The 16,285-nt window shown below is 48.7% G+C and overlaps 3 protein-coding genes across 3 annotated transcripts; 1 reads left to right on the top strand and 2 right to left on the bottom strand.

Moving 5' to 3' along the window:
• Positions 1 to 160: 160 nt before the first annotated feature.
• BO79DRAFT_164166 (aldo/keto reductase family protein) lies at positions 161 to 1,465 on the bottom strand. The gene is made up of 3 exons (XM_025679176.1): positions 1,304 to 1,465; positions 795 to 1,227; positions 161 to 710 (listed from the first exon to the last, which is right to left on the bottom strand). Exons 1-3 carry the CDS (start codon positions 1,353 to 1,355, stop codon positions 230 to 232), a joined length of 966 nt encoding a protein of 321 aa, XP_025544309.1. The 5' UTR covers positions 1,356 to 1,465; the 3' UTR covers positions 161 to 229.
• Positions 1,466 to 1,868: 403 nt separating this feature from the next.
• BO79DRAFT_267621 (uncharacterized protein) lies at positions 1,869 to 2,635 on the bottom strand (the record flags this gene model as incomplete). The annotated part of the gene is made up of 2 exons (XM_025687061.1): positions 1,869 to 2,457; positions 2,498 to 2,635. The coding sequence occupies 2 exons, from the start codon at positions 2,633 to 2,635 to the stop codon at positions 2,008 to 2,010; spliced, it is 588 nt and encodes a 195-aa protein (XP_025544308.1). The 3' UTR covers positions 1,869 to 2,007.
• Positions 2,636 to 14,801: 12,166 nt separating this feature from the next.
• BO79DRAFT_185921 (C2H2-type zinc finger protein) lies at positions 14,802 to 15,932 on the top strand (the record flags this gene model as incomplete). Its single annotated transcript, XM_025680439.1, has 2 exons — positions 14,802 to 14,874; positions 15,064 to 15,932. Exon 2 carries the CDS (start codon positions 15,087 to 15,089, stop codon positions 15,930 to 15,932), a length of 846 nt encoding a protein of 281 aa, XP_025544307.1. The 5' UTR covers positions 14,802 to 14,874; positions 15,064 to 15,086.
• Between the last annotated feature and the right edge of the window lie 353 nt (positions 15,933 to 16,285).

Raw genomic sequence — 16,285 nt, 5'->3', positions numbered from 1 at the left:
TTTTTGTGAGATTGCATGTTGACTCTTCTACACTTGATCTGACCCCTCGTCTGTTTTCATTGTGTCCATGAAGCTTTCCATTGCTGCCACGTCAACACAAGCTGACAATTCTGGCTTATTCAGGATCTTATTATCTCTCCTATACTATACACATATATAGCAATGATATCATATTCATTATCAAGAAATCGCCAAAGCACATGCCCTATGAAGACCGTACAACCGTAGCTTAGTAGCGACTTCCGACCACCTGGATCCGTTCCAAAATGCCCTTAAGCTCGTCCATCTCAGCATCACTAAGGCGAGGCACTCCCTCCAGGTTCTGAGTAACCTTGTCAACCGTCGTACCACCGGGGATGGGAATAATGGTGGGCATTCCCGGCTTGCCGCTGAGAGTGAGGATCCAAGCCAAGGCGATCTGTACAGGAGCCACACCCTTGCGCGTGGCCAGGGCCTTGACCTCATTGACCAGCTTGATGTTTTCCTTCATGGCTTCCTCCTGGAACTTGGGTAGCATTCTGCGGAAATCGCCCTCAGGGATCTCATTCACACTGGTGAAAGCGCCGGCCAACACACCGCGGCCCAAGGGCGAGTAAGCCACAACGGGGATGTTGAGCTCAGCGCAAACCTTCGCGACGTCATTGTTGAGGATTGTGGTGTCAAAGAGGGACAATTCAACCTCTACCGCTGCGATCGGGTGGACCTTGTGACTGTGTGATTTCGTCAGCTGCTATTCCTTTTTGTTCGTGTAACCAGCTTCTGCAAGTAGATGAATGTGTGTAGCAACAACGTACGCTCTGCGAATAGTCTCTGCATCCACCTCACTCAACCCAATACCTCCGATCTTGCCCTCCTTGGCATATTGCGCCAGGACAGTCACTTGCTGCTCCACCGGCACGTTCGGATCCTGTCTAGCGCATTCGAAGATATCGATCTTCTTCTTTCCATCCAGCACGCGCAGACACTCGTCCACACTCCGGCGGATGTTGGCCTCGGAGCTATCGGGAGTAAGCTCTCCACGCTTCAAGCCACCCTTGATACTCAGGACGACCTTGTCGGCGTTCTCGGGGTACTTGGTGAAGTATTTGTTCAGGAGGTGGCACGAGTTGTAATCGGGTGTGCCGTAGAGCTCGCCGGCGTTCCAGAAGTTGGCTCCGAGCTTGAGAGTGGCGTTCAGGGTTTCGAAGCATTGCTCGTCAGAGGGAGGCTGGGGGACCCAGGTCATTCCTTTGATTTGACATCATTATCGTCAGCTGCGAAAAAGAATTATGGTGACTGCGGGGTTGATTGTTTTCCAACATACTCATGGTTCCGTAGCCGGTGTGGCCGATTTCGCGTCCGTTGAGGGAAGGCATTTTGCTGGAGGTGTAGTGGCGATTGGGGCGGTTTGTGGTGTTCGATTGGAGGTTAAGATGTGAAGCTCTTGAAGAATAAGAGGTGATGATGGATGGTATTTAAGCTTGAGTTTGGGTCGGGGTTGCAGCCCGCAATGAAGAGGGTCGATGAGGGGCTTTTTATCTCTGCTTTCCCCCGCCTCAACACCAATATTCGGATTTCCTCGGACATCGTCCTGGATTGTCGCTCTTGACTCACAATTGGATACGAGACCCGCCGATTGTCATTGAGAGTTACGATTAGATTCGATGAGTTCTGTGGATCGGCCGCGGTATTAATCATGGAGGCCGAGGGGTCCTTCCCGGATTTAGCTGGAGTTAAGCTCGTAGACCGACGGACGGAAGTTAAATCCACCAAGAACGGAGAATCATATAGATGGACGGAGACCGAGAGGTTCTAGGATCACCAAGTCAATTTTCTACTTCAAATACTAACTCATTATATAGCTTCCTTGCTATTGGACTTCGTCAATCGTGACACGCCGCTGAATACTTTTTCACAAAAACAGAAGTATAGGAGAGACGTCGAGACAAACAAAACACCCGCCAACCAAACATTACAATCCCAAAAGAGTTGAGACAACAGAGATAGAAAGTATACTCTCAGCATCTCTCAGTGAAGCGTGTGCTCGTCGCTGCTATCTAGAGCATCCTTGACAGCGTCCTGTATCTTCTGCATCAAGGCCTTCGCGAACCCTGAAGCGTCCGATGCAGGGTTCGGAAGGGTGTTACCCTTACTGTTCTTACTGTTGTCAGAGTATTTCTCGTAATCTTGGGAGGTCGAGTCATCTGCAACCTTATTGCTATCCTTCCCATTATCCGTCGCCTTGTCATCATCTTGATCGACATCGTTGTTTTGGCTGGTCACGGTCTTTGTAGGGCTGTTGCTGTCATCAATGACATCAGGCTGATCAGACTTATCAGGCTCATTGTCCGACTTCCAGTGGTTGAGCTTCGTCAAGTCATGAAGTCCGATAGAGTCAAAAAGGGTGTCGATAAGATCACTGTTCTCGTCGTCCGGGGTATCGGCTTGAGGGATCATTCGCTGTGGCGAGAGAGTCAGCTAATTGGGTGGGTGTGAGTATACAACCAAGAATACTTACCGGGTCAGGAGATCTCGAACTCACCGCTCTCGATACAACGTCCTTCTTCGATGTAGATACAGGATATGCGAGGGTGAGAGAAGAGAAGGTGAGGAATGTGAGGACCATGCAGGTCACTGATGGCGTCTTGGTGTGCATGGTGTTGTGAGAGGGCAGTGCGATGTGGTATAAAAACCAAGAGCAAGAGTACGAAAGGGCAATGGAAACCGGCTAAGTGCTTTGAGGAGTAATTTTGAGGTGAAATTAAATTTGAATGTTCGACGAGACAGTCGAGCCTAGATATACTCCTCGCCGTTGCCCCGGACCCCCTGTGCGATGAGACTTTGCCGACGTGCGGAATGGAAGGGCTGGATAGATGTCGCGGGGGGAATACCTCGCGTTTTGCGAGATCGCGTCTCAAGATAAGATCCAGCCATGAATTGGATTTTGCACGCCACTTATTTCTCAAATTCTGGAAGTTTGCTTGCTATTAGGAGGTAACTAGTCCTCTCAGGCTAAGTTGATACCACCACCACTACCGCACCGAAACACCAAGTAGTCAGAAGTTCTATTTCGTGATACCCCCATGGGCAAAAAGCAAAGCCGCCATTGTTTTACTCAGTTATCCAGGCCCGATCGAAATGAGACAGTAGCATAGGCCCTAAATGGTAGGGGTTGACCATCTCGCATTCCAGGGGCCTTGAACATTCCAGCCGGTTGCTTGCCGGACAGGGATAGGCTCGCCACATATCGATATGAGATCATCCAAGGCCAACTGGAATTGAATTCCCAGGAATGTATTCTATCTTTCGAGAGCCGTACCTGCTGGCTGGGAGATATTAGCGGAACGTTCATCCCGACCACTGCAGATCTGTAGTCTGCAGGCGTCGCGCCCATAGTAGACTTACAGATAAGAAGTCAAGCACTCAACAATCAATTGATAGTTTTCTAATTCTCCGTAGTAGTCCTGTAGCAGTGGCCTTGTCCGTAAGAACGTGTTCGTCACTCATCGCCGTTAGCCTAACATCTGTGTCGCACATCTGTGCCAGTCCATTCTGATTTTTCCTCAACTCGGCGCAGATAGCTCCATTGTTCTACACTGGAAGCGTAACTAGGCCAACCACCTCAACACTATGCTGTGCCTCGCTGTACTAAGGCTCACGAGGCTGCTGCATCTCGACAACTGCAAGATTCGTTCGCCACGTGCGCACAAAGTTTCCACCGAGGAGGGACCAAATGTCTCAACAGTAATCCCGCCTAGGGCACAATGCCATGCCTGAGTCATCTATGCCTCAAGGCTTGACTTCGAGACGTATCGGTATCTTGTGTATTGCTGAATGGACTAGCGACAGGATGACGGACTTGAGCGCGCATTCATTGGTCTGGATGAGATGGAGGGTAAGCTGAGGGCGGTTCTGGGGCGATGTCGACATCGAGGTAACCGGTTAGCACCCAGCGCATCGCTCGTAATGTCTCACTATGAGGAGACCTCTCAAGGCAAACGTCAGCTGTCAAGGACATAGGGCAGTTACTGATTATCAGCCAAAGGTAACTAACAAGTAATCTAGACTCGATACTGCAAGTTCATGGTTATTTCTGATCATAGATGAAACATGCAGGATGTCAAATCCACAGGCATATACAGGTTATCTTCGCCTGACTTGGGCTGGCTGAGCGTCTACCAAGGTGCGTTGATTGGGCAGTCATCGTCATCATCCAATGCCAAAAGACACGTAAGTGCGTCGTCGTGGGGCCATAACTCTCTCTCTGATAATTGCACAACAGCGTTCAACACGGTGCAAGCACTCAGTGAACGACCACATCCATCTGCAATCCCAAACAAGTAGTCCAGTCGTATCAAACGAGGGTCCAACACCCAGCAGAACAAACCTCAGACCCTGCCTGGGACCTGCTGCAAGAGGCCAAGCCAGCCAAGAGCCATAGTACGCATACAATCAGCCCATTTCCCACCTGCAAACGTATCCCCTTGACCACATGAACCAACCAACGCTCATGCAAAGCGCCTTCATTTCGGCATACGTGATCAGTCTCAAGCAGCAGTAGCAGCAGTAGCCGCCCCCCAAAAGCACCCAAATTCAAGGGTCCTGCCCCGTGGCTGCTTACTAGCCTACAAGCCTGACTCGCTGAGGGGTGGCGCCCGTTATACTTTGCTAGACGACAGTCTGATCCTGTCACGCATATGTCCAGCGGCATTTACTCGTACGTCCACTACGACCGAGAAGGAATGATCTTCTCTGCAGGCTGCGCCGCCGTGGTTTAGTTACTTAACCTTGATATGTTGGAGTAATTCCTCCAGTGTTGGCTGCGTAAGGCCTGCGGTAGCAGCAGCAGCATGGGCGGCGCGCGCACGAGACCTCCGCACTTACAAGGCGCTGATCGAGATCAGTCAACGCAGGAAAGTAAACTCCGTCCCACGACGAAGAAAGTGCTTGGCCGTACGGGATTATGCCTGGAATAATCCGTTCATAATGAAGGTGCGTATACACATACGTAGCCAAGTCGATAGGAAAGCCGAAGGGGGAAAAGGGAATCCGAAACGTCGGGGGCGCCTCCTCCCCCTTCGTCTTCGTCAAAACGCCCTCATCACGACATCGTATCATCTCTGACGGGATGACTGACTGAATGAATGAAAAGACGCTACGTAGACCTCTTCGGGGATGTGTGTGTGCCTTGCACCGATTCGTTTTGAGTTAACCCCGATGAAGGCCACACTAGTTGGTAGGAGCAACAGGCAGAAAAATTTCGATGCCACGGTTCAGGAAGCAAATGAGGCGAAAAAATGGAAAGGAAAATGAAATAAAAAGTTAAGGGAACCCTTAATTGAGGTCCGCCCCAATAGCTAACGGAGGAGCATCCCCGCTTCCATCTTGAATTTCTTCGTTCTTTTACATATCTATACTAGTCTAGTTGGAGAGCCCTAAGCAATTGCTCGGCGACGCTAGGCTGGGCCCCACTGGGCACCGGAGCATTCGTATGCACCTACGTATCTAGGTGTCAAGGGAAATGATCCAAGACGGAGGGTCATGAAGTCAACGTGATTACGGGGTGTAAACAATGAGATCGGCTCTATACATGGTATGAACTTGTATCCTCGGTACGATCGTGGCCGTTCTGGGGTCATCAGGTACCATGGGATGGGCAGCATGGATTGTGTGTGGGTGTGGTGTGGGTGTGTACCGTGTCATGGATGTAGATTAGAATCGATGAAGGAAAACAGGGTATCTTGGTTAGTGTTTGGTTCGACACCTGATCGGTCCCTAACTAAGCGGTCGTTTTACCCCGTAGTTTGTGTGGCTTACGTATGTTCCCAGTCTAACACCAGGTGATCCAGTCTAGTTGCTTCGTGTTGACCCTTCATCCCCTCTCTTTCTGACTCTCTCTCTCTGACTCTCTAGCCTGAAGATAGTGGCATCGAATTGAGCCCTGAAAAGCATAGCTGAACCGGACCTTCAGCCAACAAGCCACCGGGCGACAGTCTAGAACGGAGGGGGAAAGCGATTAGACCTCAAACAGATTAGTCTCCGGCTAATTCATGCGTATCTGAGGACTAATCTAATTCTACGCGCGGCATGTCAAATCTCGGACCCCACTGAGTGACGTCTCTGCTTACGCAGCTGGCGTTTGCTAGTGGTGGTGGTGAGGTGAATGGTGTGGGAAGTGTGGACTGTGGATATACCTCCGAGGTGGGTAGTTTAGATAGAAAAGTAGTTGAGTTTAGTTGTATTGTTGGACGGAAGAGACAAGGCGTCTTTGTATGGACAATTGGAATCGATATCGGCTAGGGTTAGTTTGAGTTCAGTTGGATCCTGCGTGACACCACTTCGATACTCCGACTACACTTTTATACTGTACAATCTATCAAAATGATATGCAATCTGAACAGACAGTTATTGAATACATCCGAGCGAGCAATATTTTTGACCTAACTGACTCTGACTCTCACCCCCTACACCAATCTCATCAGTCCCCTTCCACTCCACCTGCTTTCTGCACGATAAACCAGAATGAACCCAACTCTCACTAGCGTGTAGCTAAGAAGGCTACTTGATAACAGCCCCACCCCACTCACTCACCAACAATAACCCTTCGTCCCTCTTTCTTCTTCTCCAATCAATCTTTGAAGTTGAATGGACCCCGAGAAGGGCAAGAAAAATAAGAAGGGAAGAAAGTATATGCGTATCCGGAGTAATCTTACTGCCTCGAAAAGGGTAATTTACCCGTCATGATATCCAATACCGTTACCGGATTACCCCCTCCCCATCCACCCAATCCAATCTTCCCCCCCTTCGGTGTGAATCTTGTCTCATTCTAAAAATTTCCCATTTCTCGGTTCCTGTCCCTTGGATGTGATGGATGGGTCAACTTCCCCCCTCCTCCTCGGATATCGACTACCGTAGCGAGCTTAGTCGGGACTCAGTGCTACCTTGGTCCGCCGACGCTTGCCCAGCTGCGGTTCCGAACTTTCTTTCCGGACCCTGAAGATCGCAAGGGTCAGGCGCTCGCTCAACTTCGATTTTTGACGAGGAAATTGTGTGCGTGTGCTTGGCAGGCAGTATTATTGTTTACTCAGCGGCATTGAGGATCCGGACCAACATTCGGTAGTTGTTGGAACGAACCAGATAATATTCTTCGGTCTGAACTACGTAGATCTATTGTTTTTTTTTTCTTTCTCTTTTTCTCCATAATGTTGTATCAAAAAATAAGGGTGTTTTTGTTTTTACTAATGATGTTGCATATGCTGTATGTACTATGTACTGCAGCAATCAAGCGACCGACCGACCCTACCCGACTGAACCGCCCCTTATCACTCTCCCTCCACCACCACCACCACCACCAAGTCCCCTGCCAACCCGGGATTCCCGCAGTCGCTGTTTCACTCCAATCACACCCTACATTTTGTTTAATCCCTTTGTATTGAGTAAGAGCTCGCTGCAATGAACAGCTGGTCCGAAGCGAGCTCTGAGACATCACCTATAACAAACGTATACTAAAGATAGCTAGTTAGCTAGTAGCTAGCTATCTACCCAGACTAGCAGTAGACCAGGACCCTGTCTCTTCTTTTCTTAGATACGTCGTATCTAAGATCCAAGCCATGTCTCTGATTGTGTGCGAGCGCGTGAGAGTGGCGCACACACACCCACCTGATTATTTCTGGTCTGTCTATTTCTGCCTTAAGTTGCCTACGTATGCCTACCCTCCGAACTAACCCACTTCGTTGTAAGTGTGGGTGATTTAATGGTGAAAAGGCGTATAATTCCAATTGCCGGGATATCCGGGCTCAATATAATGTCTAATCGAATTTCGATCGGTGAGAGGGGAGTCCGGTTCCCCGATGACGGGAATTGCAATGTAAACGAGGACAAAAAGAAAAAATGTCCAAAAATAAGCAAAGAAGATGCTTAGACATAACGCCGATTCTAGATCGTTATCTTCGTAGTAGCCCGTGGGACGAAAAGACAGACGGAAAAGGATGTTAAACAATAGTAGTACGTAGTAATGAGAAACAAAGCCATCGTAGACCATGCCAGAAACAGTAGAGATTGAAAATACGAGAACGAAGATAACAATAAGAAAACAAGACATAACCCCTCTTTCCCAGCTACTACTGGAAAATCCCTGCATTGGTCTCTGGCACCGGTCGTTCTACCTTGCGCTGAGCAGTACCTAAGGGAGTCTAGTGTAGCCGGGAAAGGGTCCATAGGGCTCAAGCCACAGTAAGGTACTGACACTTGGCATGAGAAAAAAAAAAGGGTTCTTGTTCCATTTTGGTGGTTTTGTTTTTTACGTTTTCGTTCTCTTTTTCTTTTTCTCGCTTTGCTTTTTGTTTTGATTTTCTCCGCGGATAAATAATTATCATGTTGAGGCAAAATAAAAGTTAACTTTACGGACGACGTCCGAGGTTTGACATGCACCGATCCGGGCCAGATTCAGCTTTGGAAACATGAGAACGATAAGAATAGCTAGGGAGCACTAAACATTGGCCGTTTCATACAGTGGGTGGTTTACGTTTCCTGAGGAGGAAAGCGAGGAGCAGAGAGGGAGGAGGAGGGTCCAGTGCATTGACAGCGTGGTTCCCTGGCTGGTGCAGACAGTGGCACCTACGCTGAAAGAGATCTTCACGACTCTTCATTCTTGGGATGAATGCAATGCAGCCTGGGATTCATTCCTTTCAGCCCTAGCGACCCCCCTAAGAGGGGTTAACTAACTGAAAAGCAACTACGTTAACGTCTAGTAACAGACTACTGACGAAGCCACCACGATTATGCCACTGCATACGTATGCTCGCTTCTTGGTTATTTCGCCCTCCTCTCTCAACGGCGTGTACTCGATCGGGGACCAGAGAATATCTCTAGCCTAGCTGTCTACTAGCACCTGAAGATGGACCCTCGCCAAGCCTAATCTAGGTAGTGGAGAAGCCGCTTACAAAGCAATTCTACGTCGTCAACCAGACGCGTCCCGTAATCTGCCAGATGATCTGCCATCGATTTGAGGGCTTCTTCGGTTGGCTCGGCAGCTGAGTCATTGGATCTGCCTCGTATCGGCACCGTAAGCTTACTACTTTGGGAACTAGTCGTTAACATCTCTTGTAGGTCATTGGTAGAACCTCGGAGATAGGCCGCGCGCGCGACCCTGATCTCCAGAATCAATCGATTCCTGTACGGTACGCCTAGATAACTACTGTAACTAGTTGATGGTAGTAAGTGCCAATAGCCAGCGTGGCGTACCGTATATCCAATCCCAATTTTCTGACTCGATGTGGCTTTATTGTCATCTGCATTTTCCAATCTCTTGGGTTCCTGTAGGGACTCGTATAGCGCTGCGTTAGTCCAGCCACGTCCACTGCCTCATTTCTTTCTTGCTCCAGTACGTGCAGTATGGTGCCTGGCTGGGCTGATATCTACGTACTACACTAGTATACGTAGAAGGTGGCGCTGATCTCGATGCTTATAAGTAAATCCGGTCTTATCTCTTTCTCTTTCCTGTCTCCGACGGAAGACGGAATACCTACGGAGGAACGGACTGATGCATCAAAACTGCACAATTATCACACCCGAATTACTCTCTAGCTAGCATGCGACTGGATACTGCTCTAGCTGTGAGCCGTGACCCCAATTCTTGGCTCTGCCTTGAACACGCCAGCCAAATTTCTCGGATAATTAAGCCGCCGTCGCTGTGGCTGCTGTCAGCGTGCATCTCCGGAGCAGAGAAGCAGTAGCAGACTAGCAGTACGTAGTAGAATCCACCCACCCACACATCAACAATAACAACTACTACAACCCTCACAACAACAACAAAATAGCATGATCCCCCAAAACCACGCATAATATCTACCTGATACACTTTCCCCTTCCTTCCCCCTTCCACCCACAACCAACCCAGTAACAAACAAGTATCTAACCACCCGAACACCCGCAACGCGGAAGTACATCCATCCAACCGGCCCTAACAGCTCACAATTACCCCCGACCTCCGATCTCCCTCCACAAGCCGGACAAGCATGATGCGCAAGCTTCCCACCACCCATTGTAGGCATCAACATTTCCCTTCCTCTATCTGACCAATAGCAATCATCTCCGATGATGCAGGGTGGGAAACCAGTGAAAAAAAAAAGGGCCCATCATCTCTCTCTCTCTCTCTCTCCCACAGCCCCTCCCCGCTTCCCTTCGCTCGGCACGTCAACCGCTTGAAATCGGACCTTTCTCTTTTCTTTTTCTTTTCTGTTGACTGCTGGCTGGCCTGACGTTATCCCTGGGGACGAATTGACGCGTAGGATGATGGATCATAATTGCGGTTCGGAGTTCCACACTAGTGGTTAGTACTTTGTCACGGAGTTAACTACTTGTTCTTATTGTTATTGCTGTGCCTCATTTTTCTTTTTATCTGTTCTGCCTGGGAGAAGTGGGTGATGGAGACTAGTACTTATTTGTATGCGTGTGTGGTTTAGATGGGGATGGTTGATATTAGTTAGTACTTCAATTCGAGTCTAGGTTGGTTTTTCATATGAAGTACCAGGTGAGTGACTACTTGTAGTAAACTGTAGGATAAGCAAGCAGCAGTAGATGCAATCCTCCATCCAGTAAGTGAAACTGTCAAGGGTTGAAGGATGAGAATTCAGGGTCTCGCCAAGCTTTGCAGTACGTACTTATGAATGGGTCAAACGTCTTGTCGGAGGATACTGCCAAGCGAGGTTCAGAAGAGGGGAGGGAAGGGGGCCAAAAGGAAAAAAAAAAAAAGTAAAAAATCCAAGAAAGGAAAAGGGAAAAGAAAAAGCCACTTAGACGAGAAGTAGACGAATCGGATTGGTGTTGGAGGGGGGCGGGCGTATGTGTCCACGTATGCATAGAGGCTGGATTTGGGTGTGGAACTCCGTCCGTCTTGAAGGGTGGGTGTATGAGAGGGGTGGGTTCATGGAAACGATTGATTGACGGATCAGAGATAGATACGCAAAGCTAAGACTTTTGCACTTTTGCTTAGCGTTATGGATCGCCTGAGATGGGGGAGGGGTCCGGAAGAAGGGGAGAATGGAATAGATGGATGGATATCTAGGTGCCTGTTTGTTCTGATTCTAGTATCTCCATCTTGATTGGTAAAATTTTTATCCCCCGTGTGCCGACCCTCTTTTTGCCTCCTGTTCCGGAGAAATTTACAATGTCTTTTTAAACCAATGGAGCAGGATTCGGGTTTGTTGGGTGATATGAAGTCATGATGGTTGGTGGTGATATCATGCTGCTTACTGTACACCGTGTAGTACCGAAAGAATCAATGACGACGATGAACTGCTGGCAACTGCACATCTATGTAACTGCTCCATTCTAATCATAGACGAAACCTGCGACAACGAGGCGTTTGTGATGAAGAGATAATTCTGTCGTGCCTGTCGCTGCTAGTTTCCTATTATTGGCAAGGCCCCGGGGGGAGGACTAGTTCTTTTCTGTGCTATTGGAATCGAAGCTATTTCGGGTCGGGTCCGAGTGGGACTACGGTGTTCTGTTTTCCAGAACGTCGGGTTGAGTTGTTTGGCGGGTGGAATGTGGATGCTCGTGAATCTAACCACTCCTCAAAGGAGATGCTTGAAAGCTTGGTACAAAGTGCTAGTGGAATGGGAAAAAAAGGGACGGACCAATTGATACGTGTCGCACATCAGTCCCAGATTGCACAGGGAAGCTTTTGATGAATAAAGAGATCAGGCTAAAGGGTGAAAACAAAACACACCATAAACCGGACCCCTCGGCCCTTTCTTCTCACCCCACAGTACATACATACCTACTTTGTAGTTTACCTCCGACACTCTCACACGCAGCCCCTGGTTGTTACAACTCCGAGTCGCACGAAGCACCTACTGAGAACTTACGGCCGAATCCAGTCGGACAAAGATGCCCGAAATGGGGTATGATCTGAGGCAAAAAAGAAGGGACTCGTATTCCCGCATCGCCACTACGCGAATCAATCTTACATGGTGTATAGTTAGTTAGTATATGCGAAGCGCGCTTCTCCAACGGTTCCGATCAATCTTCGGCCAGGGGAAAGCCATGAGGAGCGAGAGAAAGAGAGAGAAAAAAAATAAAAAAAGGGAAAATGAGCTGCCGCCCCTCATTCTCCTCTCTTGTATCTAATCCCATGTCGGTATCGTTACTACTAGCGTCAGGAAAATAACCACACACCACCCTTCCATAGGCCCAATCATGGCTCAGTTCAGCCCCCCGTCCATGGATTCCATCACACCGTGGCTAAAAGCTTGTCCGTAAGCCTCTTCTGGGGATGCGGCCAGGGGCCACTATACCCTTCCCGGTAGGGATCGCCATCGTTTTTTGCATGGCCGCACGAGCGAGGCGTCCTGGCGCGCGGCGCTGCTTGATCGGTTCTGTCCTAGTCCACTGTTCAGGTACAGGAGGCAGTAGTAATTTTTTTTTTCTTTCCCTTTCTTGTCGGGGAATAGTTACTAGCCTATTGAAAGTTAAGTATAGAATGGGTCTCTGCGAAGAATAATGCGTCAACCGTTTAGATAGTCAACAACGTTCTAAATGCCGATATTGCATTGACTTTCGAAACAGCCATGTCATTGTAGCTGGACCGAGATAGAAAATTACGACATGTATGTCATATTACCGAGTAGGAACTTCAGCAAATTGACAAGTAGACAGTCTACCTCTTCTTGTTTGTTCGGGAACCCTGGAAAGTCTATGTATGCATCTTTGATTAGCGTCAGGAATGGAAGGATAATACGGAGTCGGGGATGGTTCTGGCCCTTGTCATTGGTGGGGAGACGCAACAAACCCCCCAGTCTAAGGGACTTTGCCCTCCTGCGACCGGACCAGACTAATTCCGATTAGTCAAATTGATCTTTTTAATTTTTTTCCCTGTACGTTAGTTTTCTTTTTATTTTCTTTTGTTTTTATTTCTCTAAATTACCATTTGCTTTGGGGGGATTTTTTATTAATATTGCGAATGGTTACTTCATGTCATTTATTCAAGATATAATATAATATAGCCAATTGTTATTTAACCCCGATGCACTACCAATAACGGCTCTATTTATCTGTCCTTTCTTATTTCCTTTCTCTCCGCCCATCCAGCTGACGACAGGGACACGTACCAGTCAGGGATCTAGTCGGTTAGAACGATGACCGGTGGGAAAAGGGCAGAGAGGGGCCATTGGGGCCCTGAATGGAGTCGTCAAGTTCCGTTTGTTGAAGAAGTCAAATAGAAAACTGCCATTCAGAACTGTTATGCAAAAAAGGGTAATTCCAAAATTACAATGACAGGGCGAAGTCAGTGATCCGCGTGGCTACTCGTGGTTCTGGTTCTGCGAGACGGCCGAGCGAGCCTGAGGAACCTTTGGTACGGGGTTCCAGCCTGACTAAGGGCAGGAGGCCACTAGTGCCGAATAAAGGATGTACTTCGGCTTTACTCCTGGTCTGATCTGATCTTCTCGGTTGAAGGCTTGTCTTTTTTTTATTTTTTTATTTATTTTTTTTCTTTATTTGTGGCGATGGTATAAGCGTGGAAGATGGGGAAGAAAAATGGATGGGTGGGAAAGAATTTAACACTGGCGTAGAGAGGAAGTGCGCATCTGAGAATTGATTATCATCTACAGTAGGGATGGGTGAAGAATTACCACTGAGATAACCAACTACTTAAGATGCAGGTAATATACTCAGCAGTAACAGGAGATACGTAGATGTTATTGGCATAGACCCTGTGGTTCCTTCCGGTCAGGTTAGGGTCTTGCGTTGCTGGTCCAGTATGAAAGTCCTCCCGCTGGCAGCATTTTTAGTCCTCTCTCTTTTTTTTTTATTTTCTTGGGTGGCCCACGAACGAACCTGATACTCGGCCAGAGAGAACAATAATACCATGAATGATGATGCCTATTTTCAGCTCCACTTCGGCGAACTAGCGTCGTGGACTCGCCCTCCCAGTCCACGGTGAACTTACCCACTAGCGAACTAACTCAACTGACTTTCCAGATGGCCAGAGCTTCGGGAGGGACCCTGGACGGGTTTCAAGATGCTTCTTTCTTAGTCCGCCGGGTCTGGCAACGTACGGGCTTGTTCGTCACCTTTGCCTCTCCTGTCGCTTTTTAATATTCCTGCGTTGCCCTTCCCATTCGACTACTTTTTTTCTTTTAGTTTTTTACTCTTCCAATTCCCTCCTTTTTTGACTTCTTAATATCTTCCAGTCAAATCCTATTTGCCATCTAATCCGATTCCTTCCATTCCTTCTCTTCCTTCCTTCTCACCCACATCCCCCCCTCCCTCGCTTCTAGCCTCAAAAGCTTGGTCTGTCGTTCGGGTCCCTGCTGTCATACTTGCACTGCTCTCCTCCGATCCCCGATCTACCCTATCTATTATCTACCTACTTATCTACTACTCTCCTCCCCGATCTTCCACCCCATCCGACTTCTGTCTCTTCTCATCCACCATCCTCTCCCAATTATCACCCAACATCAATCTCCAATCAAATTGTTTTTTATCTTCCGACTCTATACTTTTGTGGAAGATAGCTGTCTGAGATATCGCTTGTGATTCGAGAGCCAAGAATTGAAAAAGAAAAGAAAGGAGAAGAAAAGAATAAGTGCTTGCTTTTGCTGGTCCCTGCAATCTCACTGGGCCAGTTTGCAATTGTCATCTCATTCGCTTGATACCCATCGTCTGCGAATCCCACCTCGACGGCCTCTCAGTGGGTTGAAAGTCGGAGTCTCGGATCTTCTCGATCAGATCGACGGGGAAGTTGTTGAATACTTTCCTCCACCTTGCAGGAAAGTCGGACTGGTGGCTCCTAGAGTTTTCTATCGAGTCCTTGCCCAAATCCCGTCTATCCGGAATCCGCTCTATAGTGTTACACGAAAGTGAACAGGCAAACATTCTCGAGGATCCTTGGTGAGTACTTAATCTCCTCTGGCTTTTCCTTCTTGCTCCTCTTTCTCCCTACCTTTTCGCCTGGTCGACGGGGCTGCAGATGCTTGCATTCTCTCGTCTGGTTTCTCATTCCGTCTCGGTGAGGGAAAGGGCAGCACAGTGCGGAGTTAGACTAAAACCGAGAAAATAAACTAACGAAATTCCCAGCAGATTAGCATTATATCAGTGTCAAAATGGCGAGCTGTAAAGCAAGTTTTGTGTCGATCTTGAACAATGACGACAACCCGGCCTTCACAGTCCGCTCCGCCCCCGGGCTATCTAGACATCAAGCCACTTCGCCTTATCCTTACCACTACGCACCTCAACAATCGATCCCGGCTCCAGAGTTTCGCTATCACCATGCCTATGTGAATTCTCCGTCAGTATCACCTGGCTTGGCACGGCTTCCATTCGACCCCGTGCCCGAACCCGTGCAGCCCACCTCTCCCGGCTCTTCGGACTGCTCCTACGACTACATGAGTAGCACCAGCGTTCGATCTCACTACCACCTTGGCCGCCAGGACACGAATTCTTACCGCACTATCTCCGAAAAGCGCATCAGCGGCAGCTCTGTTACCGAGCCTCCATCGCCCCAGCCTTCTATCGGCAGTACCAAGGAATCCATGGCTGCCAAATCCGGTGTCCGCAAGAACAAGTACCCTTGCCCATTTGCTGCCAGCCACGGCTGCTCTGCGACATTTACGACATCCGGCCATGCCGCCCGTCACGGGAAGAAGCACACAGGGGAGAAGAGCGTCCACTGCCCCATCTGCAACAAGGCATTCACCCGGAAAGACAACATGAAGCAGCACATCCGCACGCACCGCACCCACTCCGAGGATATGCCCACAGCCATGACGACGGATCGGGACAGCGATGGCAGTGGCAGCTGGTCGACCCGGAGGAGCAACACATCGGTGTATGACCACCAGCGCTCTATCAGCGGAACGCAGATGGACGCATCCTCGTACGATAGTGGTTCGAAGCTGAACCCGATCTCCACGAGTCGGGCGTATGAACCGATGCCCTCACGCGTATGACGAGTGAGCCAAAACGTGAACGGAGCATGATAAAAAAGATTACCACGGGATGATGTTTACCTATTTCCATTCTCTGGACATCCTTTATTCCTACTCTTCATCTTTTCCCCATGACGGGACAAGGCGTGTCTCATCGGAGCAACGGCGTTATACAGGAACTAAAAAATAAGCGCCCTCGATCGGCGCAAAGAGTGGCTGCTGAGCGGCACTCTTTTGGTGTCACTGTTTTTTTCTTCAATCTGCCGTCTAAAATATCGACGGCTAGATGCGGCATAGAACGGTTTCCACTAGGATGGAAACCGGACAGCAAAAGCTGTAACCGGCTTCTCGGAAGGAAATCGTTCCTTCTTTTC

Source organism: Aspergillus costaricaensis, assembly GCF_003184835.1.
Source record: "Aspergillus costaricaensis CBS 115574 unplaced genomic scaffold BO79scaffold_2, whole genome shotgun sequence".
Taxonomy (NCBI): Eukaryota; Fungi; Ascomycota; class Eurotiomycetes; order Eurotiales; family Aspergillaceae; genus Aspergillus; species Aspergillus costaricensis.
Note: the sequence above shows the minus strand (reverse complement) of the source record. Positions and strands in the feature narration are given on the sequence as shown.

Excerpts from the sequence above, each read along its gene's own strand:
- BO79DRAFT_164166 (XM_025679176.1), bottom strand. The coding sequence starts at position 1,355 with ATGCCTTCCCTCAACGGACGCGAAATCGGCCACACCGGCTACGGAACC. Across the intron at positions 1,228-1,303 it reads CACCGGCTACGGAACCATGA|GAATGACCTGGGTCCCCCAG; the intron begins GTATGTTGGAAA and ends GTCAAATCAAAG. Across the intron at positions 711-794 it reads GCAGAGACTATTCGCAGAGC|TCACAAGGTCCACCCGATCG; the intron begins GTACGTTGTTGC and ends GAAATCACACAG.